The 17852-nt window shown below is 37.9% G+C and overlaps 1 protein-coding gene across 1 annotated transcript; it reads right to left on the bottom strand.

Annotated features, from left to right (window-relative positions):
• Positions 1-614: 614 nt before the first annotated feature.
• On the bottom strand, positions 615-17364 carry LOC149070729 (ubiquitin-associated domain-containing protein 2-like). Its single transcript, XM_089248501.1, has 10 exons — positions 17206-17364; positions 14630-14760; positions 14384-14503; positions 12272-12375; positions 10672-10792; positions 10515-10562; positions 8750-8989; positions 6853-7009; positions 6670-6722; positions 615-4721 (listed from the first exon to the last, which is right to left on the bottom strand). Exons 1-10 carry the CDS (start codon positions 17243-17245, stop codon positions 4611-4613), a joined length of 1125 nt encoding a protein of 374 aa, XP_089104627.1. The 5' UTR covers positions 17246-17364; the 3' UTR covers positions 615-4610.
• Between the last annotated feature and the right edge of the window lie 488 nt (positions 17365-17852).

Below are 17852 nucleotides of genomic sequence, written 5' to 3'. Positions count from 1 at the left end.
GATCCAAGGCCTTAGCATGCGAATACATATTCATAAATGCGTCGGATACCCGTTCCTTGGATTTCACGTGGAAGACACGCGGTTACGACATGGAAAATCGTTTAAGAGAGAATAAATTCATTTCAAAAAGATTCGTGATTTTCATCCATAAGCTCTAACAAATGTATTCAACAAGGAATTTATTGAATTGATTACCAATCCACAAATTTTGCATACCGTATAGGTATACCAAACAGGGCCCGACTCGAACGATATAGGCTACTTTAAAAGTTCGTGAGAGCTGGGCAAACACCCGAAATGGGTGAAAAAAAATTATCGGGCAATAATGATTTTGAGGGCCACAACGACCACTTTTGGAATGTGTACTTTGGCTACCAATGAGTTTCAAACATGCTTACTCCTTTACAATGGTTTGTCACCTCTTCAATGATCCCAGTAAATAGAGAAACCCGGACACACCACAGGGTGTTTTTTGCTAATGGTAGATAAAGAATGCCATCTAATGATGAGAAAAACTTACTGCTGAATTGGTAAAATGTCACTGTCATTGACTTTTAGTGTCTAAAAACCAATATTTACAACACACACACACAAAAATCACACAAACTTTCCAATATGTATTATATTTTATGTACATAATGTTACACATGTACACAGAAATCGGTCAAGGAAGAACACAAACTCTTTTGTGATAAAAACCATAAAAAATTTCCACATTCGAACATAATAAAAACAATTGATCAGAAAAATTTGAAATACTACTGAGTCCAAAAAGTTCTGAGACTTGTTTTGTTATGGAAAATTAATACAGATATAACCTGTTTATTTGGTGTTCCCTTCGAAATAACCACCCTGTGCACAATTATGTATTTTTGCCATTGTTCGTACAAAGAGGTAAATGCAGATTACAAGCCGTTTTTTGTCACATCTTCAAGTGCCTTCATCGCTGCACTTCTTCGGAACCTGACAGCTCCTCAACAATCATGGGGGGGGGGGGGGGGAATAAGCCGGTTGTAGAAGTATTCAAATGTGATGTTTTGGTAGGTAATCTGACACCAGGAGGGACCTGTGAACCCTAAAGCATGATTCTGTGCAACCAGATCTTTGAAAGGCCAAGTCGTTGGTGCTCCATCATGACAATGTGCCGGCTCACATGTTTTACCTGTCAAAACATCACATTCAGATACTTCAACAGCCACCTTATTCTCCTAATCTTGCCCCATGTAACTTTTTCCTTGGATAAAGAATTTGCTTGACAACGATTCTTTGGTTCCGGAGAAGTAAGCAATGACGTAGGTACTGGAGGATGTGACAAAAAAAAAGTCTTGTAATCCACATGTACATCTTTGTACGAACAATGGCAAAAATGAATTGCACAGGGTTAGTTACTTCGAAGGAAACACTAAATATTTTATCTGTTATTTAGGTTTTATCTATATTCGTTCTTCCCTTTTAAAATAAGTCTCGGAACTTTTTTAAGGTATAAGTATACAATTCTTAGCCTTGGAACAACCTTTTGAGATCTTGTAAGATTTAACCTTTCCTTAAATGTCAAAACCAAACTTTTAAAAAAAATATATAAAAAAAACTTTATCTGTCTCGATATTTTGTATTCTTATGTTTTTTTAAGTGTTAGAAAAAAGTAGTTTAATAACATCTAATTGGATTCACAGAACTTATTATGTGAATATACATCCTTCAATATTATTTCATGAATTTGTAATTGATTGATTGTAAGTAATGTACAAGCTGACAAGTGACAGGTCCTAGGATTTCTGAGCTGACAGGCAAGTTATGTACTATATAAGGCCCCTTGAAAAATGACGAAAGTTGTACTTTCGTTTGAACTCTTTTCTTCATCTGCACAATGTTGAATATTTTTAAGACCCTACAGAAAACAGAGATGAGGGGAAAGTGCAGGTGGGTTTTTGTGCTCCCGTGCAAACAGTTTTCAGTTAAGAAAATACATGGAAGGAAAACTCGAAAATAATGGCAGGATTAAACAGATTCTACTCATCAAACACAATAAGACGTCATCACCACAGAAAGTTTGGTGCTATTTCAATGCAAAAGTTCAGGTTCATTCTCTTCAATCTAAACCTCGTTAGATTCAAATATTAGTATTAATCATACCTGTGACTAAACAGGTACAACCTAAGCTTTGGGAAGGTTACTAGGTAAGATAGTAGTTAGATGTACAAAGATTAACATCTAGATGCTCGATTCTAATTTGTCATGGAGGTGCCCCCCCCCCCCCCCGCAGCAATAGGTGCAGCCCTCACACCAATACCTTAAAGAGAAAGATGTTGTCTGATCTTCTGTTTCTGAATTTGAAACTCAACTATTTCTTATTACACTACCAGTAACAAACAGAGTCATCAAAGCGCTGGCCAAACACACAACCCTTCATCAACTTTTGTTGCTTCTCCTTGTGCAAAGAGCGAATATCATAATTTGAATCATTAATCTACAGTGAAAATACACTATATATATGTATATTAATTACACAGTAGAAGCAATCTCTTAAAAATCTGCACACCTATTACACTAATCTGTAATACATGATGAGACCAGTTGAAGAGTGAAGCAGTCTTGCATGCATACACCTGAACTCAAAAGAATAACATCTGTGCTACTGATACTTGTAATCATCAATCATCATTCTCCTAATCTTTACACTTCAATGCTGAATTGAACATTGAAGGACTGAACACTCCCAGTTTCTTACATGCTATTTATCTATAATCTACAGGTGTTTTACGGATGTTGTTCCTCCATGAACGGTTTTTTCCTGTTGTTGGTTTGAGTGTTTGTTCAATTTTTCACCAACTCAAATATTGGCATCCTCAGGAGATGTTTATATTTTTCAGGTTGATATGTCTACCACATATCCAAAGGAAAATTCTGCGACTTTTCCTTGACATTTGACGACATGGGGGATCAAATACTCGTTGTTTCGTGACATCACTAGTGATTTAATGCTCATTATTTGATGAAGTAACTCTTTTGCTCACAAAATGAAACATTTAGTCAAGATTTGGCTTGATGAAAATTAAAAATAGAAATCTTGGTTGATTCTGCTACTTGCTGGGGTGACAATTTTTTGAAACAAAAACTGATTCGCGTTCATGCTTTGAAGTCAGAAAAAACTAGAGTAAACTATCTTCAGCAAACCACCACTGCACAATTACAGGTATCTATCAGGTTTTCACAATGGGAAGCCCAATAAGGGGACCATAAGTTCTGGTGATAAAATCGAACATGGGGGAACTTGTTGGGAAAAATCCGAAAATTGATTTAAAAAAACAATCGAAGACATTATCTTTCTTATTCGTGACCATTGCCTTTTCTCATTTTGTGACCTATCCTGGGGACTTTGTGACTCTTCCATGATGATGGACACCCTCGTTTTTGAAATTTTGACAAAATGATTACACTGGCACAATGCTGCAGTGAGGGGAACATGGGCCATTGGGTTGAGTCTGACTTGTATACTAATTGAGGAACGAAAATCCTCCTCCATTCACTGGTGAAAATAAGAATGAATTGACTTATCAGGCAAACCTGACACTGCAGATCAATGGGGGCAATCTTGCATATGATAAAACCCTTACAGCCTGCAAGCCTCAGCATGCAGTAACCGATCCCAGCACTCATTTTGAGTGACACTGCAAATCAAGTCAAGACATAAATATGGACCAAGACTCCAAAGGAACTGTATCATGATCTCAAGGAATGAAAACAGTCGATGAAACATTGAGTGAATATTTGTATGCTGCACTCGCGACAACCCTTCGGCTTGAAAAACCATTCATCAGATCCATTGTTCTTCAATGAATCGCAGAATAGGCAGTGAAGCAAATTAACTCCCAGAAAAACTTAGCAATCACAAGAGATTGTTGATTTTCAATTAAAAACCGTACGACCACCAGAGAACAACACACACACACAAGCAGCTGAAGTTAATTTAAATTAAATACACCAGATTTTCCCCGTAATTCCCACTCGTAGGCTCACACGTCTCCCATCTACTTAAAGATCACTACATAGCCTATAAGCATTATGTTTGATTCTTTTTTAATGATAAAAATTGCAAAAAGAATATTTACAGTGATAAAACGATAGAATATTTTGATTATTAAATAAATACATAGAAAACACAAAAATAATCATTGAAAAACCTAAATAAATAAAAATTAGGCACGTGTAAATGGCTAAAGTTTAATACTTGGTCGATTCGATCATTTAAGATTTTGCCCACAAGTGGATTTCTGCATGTGTCTCGAAACTACAAAGAGAGAGAAAAGGGGGTCGCACTATGGTTTCTCAAAGTTCTTATCGTTCTATATAGTATCCAAAAAGTCCAAAAAAATATTTTCTATACTCTTTTTTTTACTGACTTGGTCTCGCTACATACTTTCTCGAGTTCATTCAGACAAAGATCACAAGACGCACTTCTGCCCTTGCTATACGTGAGCTTTTTTTTTCATAAGAATGCACTTTTTAAAAAAACGACTGTACAATGAGTCTGTTTGGCTCGAAAAGAAAACGAAGTATCTCACAAATAATATATTCATGTTATATACACTATGCATCCTCCAAGCTATTGATCAGCTCTCGTTCAGTAATATTGCAGTGGCCATGTTTACATCGTTATTACTCGTCTGGAGAGCTTGGACAACACTCTGGCGATCGAAGCCCATCTCTACCAAAGTCTTGACCTGTACATATGACGAGAAAAACGTCTATTAACTGGATAATCAATACCACATGAACTTTTTGATATGAATCGGTTATTTTTTATGCGACTATCACAACCACTGACTGAACAATTTTTCAATCAACTTTTTAGCGGGTACGCATATGTAGAAGATACGTGGAGGAAAGGCGAGCCCACATATCTCCTAAAGACGAGCAACCGCTGGAAAGTTAATAAGATATGATCTCATCTCTTTCAGTATTCTTATTACACATAGCCAGATCCAGAAGTATAAAAACTATGCATGAAATTCCTTACCCGAGTAGTTTAAAATATCCATGCAAATATAAGGGGGTGTATACCTCAGCCCTCCCACCTATGCCAATAATACTGGTTTTTTTTCCCTGAACCAGGAGGTGTGGGGGGATCACATTAATAAATTATGTATTTATGCTGAAACCTCTTCAAAATAATCTCCTCGGCAGCACTCTATGGCCGATATACCATTCTCTCAGAGTGACATCTAAACATGTTCACGACAAATTGTCTCCCGCAAATGATGTGAAACATCTAGAATAGCGTTCTTCAACTGTTGGTTCATGGGGATTTTCTGCCGGTCTGAAATGTATTATGTCTGATCAGAGCCACAACTAGAAGGGCGGCAAACTTTAGGGGGGGGCAAATTTTAGGAGAGAACAAAAATAACACAATAAAATCACTGAATTTCACAATGGTGGGACAGCGAAATCACATGTTCACTCCTTCCCTCACACAAAATCCTAATTATGGCCATGTGTCCAATTTGTGTAGCCCCCTACACAATTTTAGATTTAATAAAATCTGTATGCTAGAGATAAAGAGCACTATGTATAAATTTTTTCGTCAATATTGAGGTAACACTATTAATATGCAGTACTTTTCATAACACTACATATAGGTATAGGACACCAAGTCCTATTTCAGCAAACAACAGAGGTATAAAACAACTTTAAATCTTTAAAACGACTCTGTTGTAAAATTTCTCTTTTATGGCATGGTGTCCTTTACCTCGGACATACCAAAATCAAATACTGTCTTTATTTTGATATATCTGTACATTGTCTCTATTTGTATTGGTCGGCAGCAGGTCCATAATTTATTCATCCCATTTCTCCCTATCTGTGAAATTATTTCACAGGTCAGCAGTTGTGAAAAAAGGTTGAGGAACACTGATCAAGATAATGCTTTTGGTTTGCCGCTTTGCCTCACGGGAATAAATTTGTTGTTTACAGGAGTCTATTTGTTGTAAACCGCCTCCAACTTGGACAATGGTACTTTCTACATTGGTATATTGATTCTTAATTACATTATCCCATTCATGAGTTACATTGAAACACACACACCCTAAGACAGACAGTGTCTGAGACAGGAAACCTGTCTTGAACAGAATCAAAATGTTAGTCTGTTCGATGATTAGTGCTTTATAAAACAGAAAGGTGCCAAAAACCGAATATTATTTCAGTCACTTAACATTCCGTTTCATACAGCTTTCACTGTATTTGTTTCCACTGATTAAACAAAATTTGCGGGGGGGGGGGGGGCAGGCACTGAGCATGATGCCATTAAGATGGCTCTGCATACTGGGTTGGTCTTCTCTTGCATTCTTTTTCATGTACCTTTATTTTTTTAAGCTTTTCAAGCAGGTTTTTGTAGTGAACCAGACTGGGATCTCAAAACCCAGGCTTTTGTGATGCAAGGCCATAATGATACCCACATAGCAGCTTTAGCAGGCATTGCAAAGTTCATGAGCAGATTGAAGATGCCTGCTGTTAAAAGAAACTTTGCGAAAAATTCTAAATCAAATCCTTAAAAAAATTCATGGTCATGCCTATTGCAATGAATATCATACATGGCTATATTATAAACTAGCCACTAACATTAGCTATTTCAATCGATAAGGCTGTTGCATGAAAATAAAAGTTTTTACTCACCTGGTCTTCTTGAGGAGGTGAAACGTGATTTCGATTAGAACTGGTACTTGCTCCTTTGGATTATGGGGAATTCGAAAAAGAAAAAAAAAACTATTGCTAGATAGAAAGAACGCTTTAAAGCAAAATGTAAGAAGTTATAATCATTTCTGGGGTTACACGATGCCTGTGACAAAACGCACTTACCGGTTTCATCATTTCCATTCACATTGGTGCGACGATTCCTGACACCAAAGGGATTGTTCCAGATCGAATCTTCCTGGAAAGAGGCGAAAAGACCAGTCCCATCTGTGTTTGGTGGCACGAGCCTTTCTGCATAGCCTTGGGCCATCTGTTGTCGATACTGGAGTTTGAAGATTAAAAACTAGTACTTCAAATCCATATCAAACACAACAAAACACTTTACAAAATTGAAACAATGGATAGCGTTTTAACTCAAAGCAAATTGAATAGATCAGTATTTCAAGATACAACGAATACCGTTATAGCAAACATCTTGTTTTAACGAATACTTTTCTAATCCCCCAGATAGGTTTGCATAAGAACAAAATGTAAAACACAGAGAATTCCTTTATAACAAAATTTTGTTATAACAAAGTGATTTCTCTGGTCTCTTGGAGTTTGTTATAACATGATTTGACTGTATTTCAATTTTTAATAGCCTTTCAGGAAACTCGACATGCCTCCTGTGTATACCTCTGCTAGGCACCACTCTCTCTTTGAACTTGATCAAGGCGTTGAAGAGATTATCAGCGAATTCAGAAAAAGAGATGGGGAACATAAGATTAATGAGTGTAGTGTAACAGTGGCGGGGAGCCATTCCAGACCAACTCGAATATGATCATAATATGGACAGATGAATGAATGATAACTTTTACTCATTATATGGTATAACACCTTCCTTCACCAGCTCCTGCACAGCTTTGATGTTTTCTTTAGTCGTATATGTTGAAGGCTACCCAGAATGAGGATCATCTTCCAAGGAAAACTTTTAATTTACATTCTGCATGAAAATCGAAAACTGTTGCATATGATCATCTAGAGTCCAGGGCAGCCTAGAATTTTGTGGTATTCCTAAGGGGTTATTGCAAATTTCAAGACCACTTAAGCCTCCAGAAGCATGTTTACAATCCAATGAACACATTCATGTACCACATTTCCAAACCAATGAAATGGCCAGTCCTCTCAAAGAGGTTGACCACACTTGGTTAAGGATGACAACATTGAGGAGTGTTCTATGCTTTAAAGTTCATTTTTTCAGACTCGCGGAGAGCAACAGATAAAACTTGCCATCACAAGGGAGCTGCAGGTTGCAAAAGTTTGAGAACCACTACTCTAGGGGCTTGTGGGAGGAAAGTACTAGATTTAAAAGTTGTGCTGCCATCTGGAATGCCGTTAAAAAAGATAGAATTACACTTATAACTGAAAAAAAATTATAAAAATGATTTAGCCACGTATAAAAAATCTAAAGCCCTATGTCACAGCTGCCAATTTTGGGGAATGAGAATTCGGGAGGTTTTCGCATGGATCCAAATTCCTACCAAAATAAATGTAAAAGGGATCTTTTACAACATTTTAGGGATTTTTTATTAGTAACAGGGAAATTTTAAGGATATTTTCTCATTGCAAAAATTTTGTAAAAATTTTGAGCCGTGCAAGTCATTGCCAATCATGGTCAACCAGTAGGTTAAAGTCCTTAGATTATATTACTTGTAATTATTGTTCTCAAACTCAAATCTCACAAATCAAAAAATCTCTGTCAAGCCTGAAACAGGGACATATGGATAAAGCAGATACATGCGATCGTGCCAATTTTGGATATCAAAAGGCCAGATTGACGCTTGCTGATTGGCAAATTTTGTGTCAAAATTTGACGAAATGGCAACAATTTACACAATACTTATGAAGCAGCAGTTTTTATTTTCAGGTAAACTCTTGGGGAATAATTTTTCCTTAAATGTAGGGATTTTTTACAATCATGGGTGAAATTTGGGAAATTCTTAGAGGAATGAGAAATTTAGTCTATTTATTGAAGAGAATAAAGGTTTTGGATTTTCAATAAGAACATACAAAATACACTTACATTATTGGCATTGCCTCTCCGTTCCCTGGCCTGATTGAAGAGAACATGCTGCTCAATCATTTCTATCCTCTGCTGCCGCTGAATTTCCAGAGTCGCACCCATGGGCAACGATCCTTCATTGGGTGGGGAAGAATCCAATATCCAGCCGAGAGCAAATTGAGCTGACCGGGCGATGAACTTTGGAAATTTTATGGCATCTACAAACCTGAACAAGTTCCATCTACATATGGCTCCCGCTACCTGTTTGGTTAGAATGAAAATACCAATTTTGAAGCAATAAATTGGCATCACAATGAAGAGTGGGAAATTTTTTTTTAACACATAAAATAAATGGACACAATCAGAAACACTAGAGAAGCCACTGCTTAATAAAACCAATTTTGTGTCGAATGATTACTATGAAATTCCTTATAATCTGCCCACAAAAAACTCGGCGCGTGTGAATATTATCAAAGTCTGGTTTACATAGTGGATCAGGCTTGAGACCTCATCATTGGCGCCATATAACAATAAAACATATTGCATTGGAAAACTTGAATGAGAAATGTTTGAATATGGGGAAACACACCGCACTCTGAAATAAGACTCTTTTTGAATTAGCTGCTGTGCAAGTTATGTGGGTGCCATGATGACTTCATGTCCTGAGGGCCATGGGCAGGAGGTGCAGTGCTGTTCAGCTGAAGCTAATTTTCTACTGTTTTTGAGACTTGACTCACGTTCAAACATGTGCCAAACTTTCCTTTGATAGTCATCTTCTTGAGGGGGGAGTTCTATTCCTTTCACTGATTCATCAAGTAACAAAGCGACCCATCAACTTGTGACCTCTCTGACAAAAATAAGGAAAATATTTTTCACCATTGCTGATGCAACACATAAATCACTAATCATTTCTTTGCAAATCGTTCACTGATTCTCCCTCACCATGCCTTTTACATGAAGGACACATTTCATGGAAATTACCGCTGTCAGAGGTGGCTATAAATAAGTTTGTTCTTCATCTTTCTAGCTTGACCTGATGCAGCTGCAATGGATTACAGCAGGAAGGTGCACAACCAACTCTGACCCGTGAAAGGTGTTTCCGGTGGAAAATTGTCAATACACACAGCCTGATAAATGCCTAGGCTGACCATATTTCATTCATAAAAAATATGGGATATCTGGATCTAAATGGAGTTCCGCCAATTATATCACACAAAAATTGTCGGAGGAAAGTAAAGTTACCGATTTCAGCCAAAAAAAATTTCAAAGGCATTAATTCATATGTCATGAAAATAATCTAAATTCTTGGATTCTAAAATTCAAATGAGCTAGCCTCATTGAAAATAAGGGGAGGAAAAAACACGGGACAATTTCTGAAAAAGTTTGGGAGACCACAGTAACTGAAATGTCCCGTAAGGCACAGGCAATATGGTCATCGTATATATGCGCAAGTGTGTGGCCCATGAGCAGCAGAATTACCGCATATCTGGCCCTCAGTCTTTTTTTTTGCATCTTGAAAACATTAAGAATGACCTATACATGACATGCATATAGCGTGAATTCTGTATCACTATTCAGTAAAAGCAATCTTAATGGACACTCCACTCAGATGCTGTCACCCCTCTTTTACGGTCAAAATTTCCCCTCATAAAATAAAGGTATGCATTTCAAACCCGATCAATGGTCCCCTCTCTTTTATGGACGAATTGTTTTGTCCTGCTAGTGGCTGCAAAACAGAGGGTTAATGTATTATTATACAGTAATACATCATTTATCCGAGACTCACCAATGAACATATTGCAGATATCATGGTGGATCTATTTGTACTCATGACCTAAAACAACAACAAAAAAATATTGCAATAATTGCATTAAAAAAAAAGTAAATAATGCATCTAATAGTTGAGAAATTATTTGCAATGTGAATTCTTTTAAAATGCTTACCTGAAAGCCCAAAAGATAGGTCAAGGTTTTCCCAGTGACTGGCACTCCCATGATATAGGTCCGAGCAACTCTGGGAATATCCATGAAGTAATTCACGAATAAGGGGAATATAATGCCATACCTGTGTTAAAGACCAAGTACAACCATGTTATGACCAAGCAGAGTATTCAATATGAGCAGATATACAAAGATGGGAGGGGGGTAGCAAGAGATGATACCCACAATGCCAAAAAGTCTTTCTCCGCATTGCTTCACCTGCACAAAAGTGTCCAAATTGAAGCAAGTGCAAATTGGATGTCAACACTTGTGAACAAGGGAAGCCAACGAGAGCAGAAGGAGCCTGCATTGGTTACTGACAAGACTGTAGCTGCTCTGTTGGAATGAAAGACCAAAAAAGTGCCCTGATTTTTATCTTCAAAGTATTATGCGGGGCAAAAAGTGATTAATGCAGATGGGGATTACTTTGAGGAATGATGGTATGCAACATTCCTTTCCATTTCTGATGATCAAATTGACAAGAGCATTTTTTGGTTACCTTCTAAAGTGGATTCCACTTATAGCATTCCCACTTGGAAGAATGTTTTCCATTTAGTACAACCAATTTTTTTGGTCGCTATTTCTTACTACTACTGAACGCCACATTCACCTCGTCCATATTCCTCTGCGGAACGAATTGGTACATGTTGGAGAGTGTGTGTGTGTGTAGTGGTTCCCATCTGCCATCAATTTTTCCAACTATGAGTGAAGTGTAATGATTGAGTAACTGTATTGTTGTAGGCTTATTGCTCTCTGTGGCAAGACTTTTTAATGGGTAGATCGGCCCCAACTCTCACTAATACTTATTGAAATTCCTAGTTTAATGCATTTTACCATTTAAGTTTTTTTTCCTAACATTTTTTTTCCCCAAAACATGAGAAGGCTCCCTGTGCACGGATAAAAAATAGACAAAGATCTATAACACTCACCAGGCTTAGTTTCAGTAGCCAAACATTATTTTTTTCAAAAACTTGCTTCCACACTTCAAGAGGTATAGATTGTGGAAAAAATCAGGGTAGGCTGGGTCATAGACACGGCCGCAAGTTCTGACATGAACACATCCTTTGTGTCTTGACTCATGTGATAGGTAATTACATAATTGAATTAGTATCATCAGATTTGTCTTTGGAATAGCTAACAGACAATACCAATGTTGTCTATATGCATTGCAAACCTCTCACAATATAGCATAAAACAATTTTGGTTGTGAAAGCGGGGCTGCAAGTCTGGCACCCAGTCTACAAGAGGTATTGAAACCACAGTGGTATCATTAGATTCGCCTTGACAAAATCTACCCACAGACATCAAAAGCACTGATATATACTGAATACTTCTTGAGATAAGACCATTTAAATTATTTTGCGAATGTAACTAGTATCAACAGATGATTTTAAAAATGTATTCACGTAAAAAAACCTACATTTTCTAGTTAAAAACAAGAAAAGCGATAATTTTTGAATGGGGTTCTGTGGAGTGAAAATGGGAGAAATTTATGCAAGTTACACATCGGTACAATGTAAAATGAGCTATATTTTAACAGTAATAATAATAAAAATAAACATACGGTCCAGTAGGAAGAAGCATGATATGTACATCAATCTTTTGTAAACAGTACACCACCAACAATTCCAAAACTGTCGCAACTGTACTCGCTGCCAATAAATATGACTAGGGAAGAATAAGGAAAAATAGTAATAACTGAAACAACATTCGTGTGTATGCAAAATACATATTGAACAAAAATTAGGCATTGTAACATGCTTTTGCTTGATGCTCGCCTGGCCTTGGGTAATATAATACATATACATTATGTTTAATTAGAATCTTATGTATTCCCATGTTGTACTCATGTTACGTTTGTTGATATTTATTTATTCATAACTTGTTTCTACTGCCTACAAATAATTAGGATTTTCTACTCATGGACATTTTTGGTGTCAAGATATCATGATTTACTCTTGGTGGGAAAAATAATGTTTTTTGAGGTTGCTGATTGAAACACTGACATTAATCGGGGTGCATGTGCATTACACCTCATTTGCATATTCGATGATTGTGAGTCGTATATAATCACGAGATCGTGGATCAGTAAGACACTTCAGTCTTAAGCAGTGCTGAATAGTTTGGCCGACTCAATGCTCCTGCTGTGGAACTTCCTGCCGATTACTGTCTTTTAATGCCACCTAATGTTCACAGGGGAAAAGGCCATTAATGATCACTCTCAATCTCACTAGCTTCCCAAATCCTGACCATTCCAATCTTGTTTGGATGATTCTGCTGATCTCCAGAGTCGGTTGCCACTTCCTCCTCGGCTCCTTGGGCTGATCTTCGATCTCCATGCGTGACTCTACAGTTTTCCATGATCGGATGGTGCTTCCTCCTCTGCATCCTGGGCCGATCTTTGATCATATATGTGTGATCCCGCAAATCTCCAAATCCGACAGACCAGACACGACCCAGGCTCTGTCCCTCCCGGGATATAAGCCTTTTACCCGTGTGGGTTGAAAATCTCCAAATCCGGCACCACTTCCTCAACTGTGTCTTGGACCAACCATTGATCCTTTCTCCTTGCATGACTAGTTTGGTCTCCGCCTAGATACTCTTTCTACTTGGCTGTCTCATAACATGACAATATATGACATGAATGTCGCTCTCCACCCGTCAACACAAGATATACAGAAGACTGGATGCCGTGAAGATATTTATTATTTGAGATGTTAATTTTTTTTAAGGAAGGAAAAAACTCATCTCTGCCTCTACCGGGAGTTGAACCCGGGTCCCTCGATTGCCGGACGAGTGCTCTGACCACTAAGCTACAGAGGAGATAGAGATTTTCCTTCGCTAGAGCGTATATATGCCGAACGGAACCGTGCAATGGACGGTGAAACCGATCAGCTAATAGCTCATGGATGACGAGCCACCAGAGGGCTATATATATGACTATATAGTAGAGGCAGAGATGAGTTTTTTCCTTCCTTAAAAAATTAACATCTCAAATAATAAATATCTTCACGGCATCCAGTCTTCTGTATATCTTGTGTTAACATGACAATGACTTCGACTTCATCAAGACGGTGTTCCTGACCTTTGTTGATTGATAAGCATATTTGAAAGTTACTAATAGTTCATGAAAACATTTCCTTCACTTAATTGTTTAATGAGAATTTTAGTTGGTACTTAATATTGTAATAAATGTGTGTTTCGAACTTGTTTACATGTTCATTCGCAATCGAAGACATGCATTACAGCATATGAAAAACTTGGATATCCAGAACATAATCGCAATTGAAAGAGTGTTTCTCAGGGTGAAAGACCATCGTCAGTACAAGTTGATTCTCTCCTCTATGTTTCCAAAATGCTAGTTTGGCCGGCATTATCAGGAGGTGTGTCTAGAAGTATTTGATAATCCTTATTCACAAGTGTTTAAACTTTTGAAGTGCACTGCACACACACACACATGCTGTACCATAATCAGAAATGTAACCCGAACACTGCCTGATGATGTCAGCGGCGGACATTGTGGGAATATTTAGAAAAAAAACTGATTCGACTATGTGGACCTGAAAAAATTCTCTTTCGATTGATGACAGCCGTGAAAAACCTCAACAACTAAGAGTGTAAAAATTTTGCAAAAATTTCAAATAATAAATTTTAAAAACAACAGAAAACTACTCACTGCATATTTGTGAGAACCAAATCTTCTTTCGAAAACTCTGAAGTAATAAATTAGTAGGCAACCGCAAACAAGATCATTCGTTTCGAGAAACGTCAACTTCGATGTAATCACTCGCCACAGCTATAATGAAAGTATAGATTACTCATATTTAGCCCACAAGCACGCAGTTTTATTTATTCTTCTTTTCTTGTTTCTTAAACTGATGGATTCACGTTAAAAACTATTGAAACACAAAAAAATACAAACCTCAAACTTTTCGAATATATTCGGTATGCTGTAAACCACATACTGCTTCATATGGGCAAGTAAAGGTACATTCAGGGCACATGAAGTGAGGAACATGCAGCCGAGGATACCTTTTGAAACGGGAGCTTTGTCTGAAAACAGATAATAAACACTTTGTTTAGTGTTTTTGCATTATTGCGTTCTGATAATGCATGGGGAGGGGAGGCACGTCCGTGACCCATCCCTTAGGTCAGGCATCTTCAACCCGTCTTTCTTTCAAATTGAGCACAACTCCAGCCTATCACCATGAGCTAAACCATTTACTACAGAGTGAGTTGCACCAGAAGTCTGAGTGTGTGTGCGCATAACAGTCTGAGTGCGTATATAGTGTTTTTCAGTGCTGCCATCTGTATTTCAGAAGTGAGGTGTAATGATTGAATATTTGTACTATTGTAGCTGCGGGAAGATTGGCTCGCATCATCTTCACCCCATTGCTACCTGAAGCACCCAGAGTGCTCAATGCTTTTGTTCATGGGCACACTTGATCAATGTTTTGATTGAATGCGCTCAAAGCAGAATCTTTTGCGTTATTCTGCATCGAACCCTCAGCTGACTGGAAATGTTCTGCAGTAAAAATTCCCATAATAGCGTTTTCTACACCCTTCTTAAAATAATTCTTTGAGACTATTCTGCTACACTGATTGTTCTGCAACGTGTGTCACAGATTTCGGCATATTCTGCTTTGGGGGGTTGAATGCCTTGTACAAATTGTATTCCAGGATTAAAATTAATCCTGGTTTCATGCATTCGTATGTCAAACTTGCTGTAAGGGTGCTTGCTCTTCTTTTAATGGGTACAGGCATTGCTCGTGACAAGAAAAAGGTTGAATACCTTATTACCTTATACCAACGTTTATCTAACCTTAGGACATGTAGGTTATTTGAAGAATTGACGCCGCCATCCTGCTTAGCACAAACCCCGGCAGGGAAATAAATCCGCAAATTAAGTGCCGGCAGAACCAAGTTCAGGGGGGGGGGCAGTTCCCCCCTCCCCTGCTTTATCTTATTCTGGTTTTTGTCTTATTCGCACTTTATCTAATTCCAACGTTTATTTTCACTTACCGAGCCTACTTCATCATTTGAGGGAGGCACTCTCAAATATTTCGGTCGTACAGAAATGATTGACACAAATGAAATCACCAGGGGGTGGGGGGAATATTTCATTCACAAAAACTGAATATTACATTAGATGAACTCCCCATTCAAATCCATGCACTTCTGTCATTTAGCCGTTGCTTGGCTGAACTTGCTGTGCTGTTCTGTGGTGCCCCGCTTCAAGGCGTGAATGCGAGCTGATCTCCCCGTTAAAAAGTCTTGCCACTGAGAGCAACAGGCCTACAATGCTACAATTATTCAATCATTACATTTCACTCGTTAGAAAATTTGATGGCAGCACACTATACATAACAAAAGTATTACACAGAAACAAACTTAACACTGTAGGTTCACAAGACATGTGCACATTCAAGCACGAACCAATTCGTTGAAGTTCCGCAGAGGAATATGGATGAGGTGCATGTATGGTTCAGTAGTCTGAGGGAGAGCATGTATATAACTTACTAGTGGTATAAATGGCATTACCTGGCTGTTTCATGGTATCAGTACAGCATCGTTGCCACTGTTAAAAAAACAACCCATGTACATCGCCAAATCCTCCCCAAATCTTGAGTGGCACCTGTATACATTCCAAGTCTCGCATCATACCCATTAAAAAGAGTCCAATTTTCATTTTGCCACACACAGCGACACCTAACAGCACAGGCTTGAAGTTGTCATTAGAGATGTCTGGAACGCTCATACTTAGTGGCAAACATTAGGGCGAATTCTGGTCCGTTAATACAAGTTTGCGATAATTAATTAATACTGTGTTTAACAGGACGAGTCAATGAGACCCCGGGTCTCATGTCTAACAAGGGTCTCCGAGTTCAAACCCCTCTGTCAAAGTTTGGTTGTTGTTGTTGTTTTTTGTGGTTCCCAACTTTGCAGCGCGAATGCGAGCTGATCTCCTCATTGCAAATTCTCGCTACAGAGAGCAACAGGCCAACAACGATACAATTATTCGATCATCCCACTTCACTCACAGTTACAAAAAACTGGTGGCAGATGGCAGCACTACACATAACAAGCATTACACAGAAACAAAACTTCACGTCAGGTTTCACTACACACACACACACTACAACATATACCAATTCGTTAGAAGTTCCGCACAGGAATATGGATGAGGTACATGTATGGTTTAGTAGTAGTCTAACAAGGGTAAAGGAAGTTTCAAAATCCCCAGGGTCTCGAGTCTAACAAGAGTTGGCCTAGGAACTTTTAAAATTATTTATCTGAAGCTTACATATACAAGATCTTTACTGATCACAATTACACTAAAGGGAAGGGGGCCCCCGGGCTTCCCCCCCCCCACGAACTTTCCTAGATCCCCCCAAGTGATGACAACAAATCGCTTGTGTGTACTAAATACGTGAATGTTTCTCGAAAAAATAAGTGCAATTGAACCAAATACATAATGGAAATAATTCGTGAACTTACAGAACCCTCTCGTGCTATATTGCGTTAATATCGCAGCCATGTCTTCTCTCTACACGCAACTGATAAATAAATAAAATGATCGCGATTAATACAGCTCCTTTATTTCCACACTGATATCTTGACACAGAATTAAAAAAAAAAATTTCACAAACAATCTACAAGGGTGAAGGAAAGATGGGAAAAGTGATGCTACTATCCCTGATGTAACTCTTTCGAATGACCATATGGTCCATATTTTACGGGACTGCCATTGACTAAAATTTAGAATTAAAATATTATTTATTGTTAATAAACTATACTTTTGTTTTTTTAAGACTATAAAATACATCGAGCTTATATTACTGGAAGGAGTATGACATCAGCGGTTTCCGACTTGGTGGTGCTGAGAACGGTGTGTATTAACTTCATTCGTTGGAAGATCACGTGACTCGGCGAAAACCTAGAGGAGAAGTTATTTACAGCATATTTCTTCTCAATGGTGAAAACACACACACAATCCCCCGTTATTTTCTTACGGCATCCACAGGAATTTAAAACAATAAATGAAAGAAATAATTTCAGCATCGATGAGGTAATTTCAAAATCAATGAAAGATAATTCCAGAATGAAGGAAAGAGATAATTTCAAAATTAGGGAAAGAGAGAAAA

Source organism: Pholcus phalangioides, unplaced genomic scaffold (genome assembly GCF_987345545.1).
Source record: "Pholcus phalangioides strain wild (caught in Gottingen) unplaced genomic scaffold, Ppha-v1.0 ptg000020l_1, whole genome shotgun sequence".
Lineage (NCBI taxonomy): Eukaryota > Metazoa > Arthropoda > Arachnida > Araneae > Pholcidae > Pholcus > Pholcus phalangioides.
This window is presented reverse-complemented; position numbering and strand designations above follow the sequence as displayed.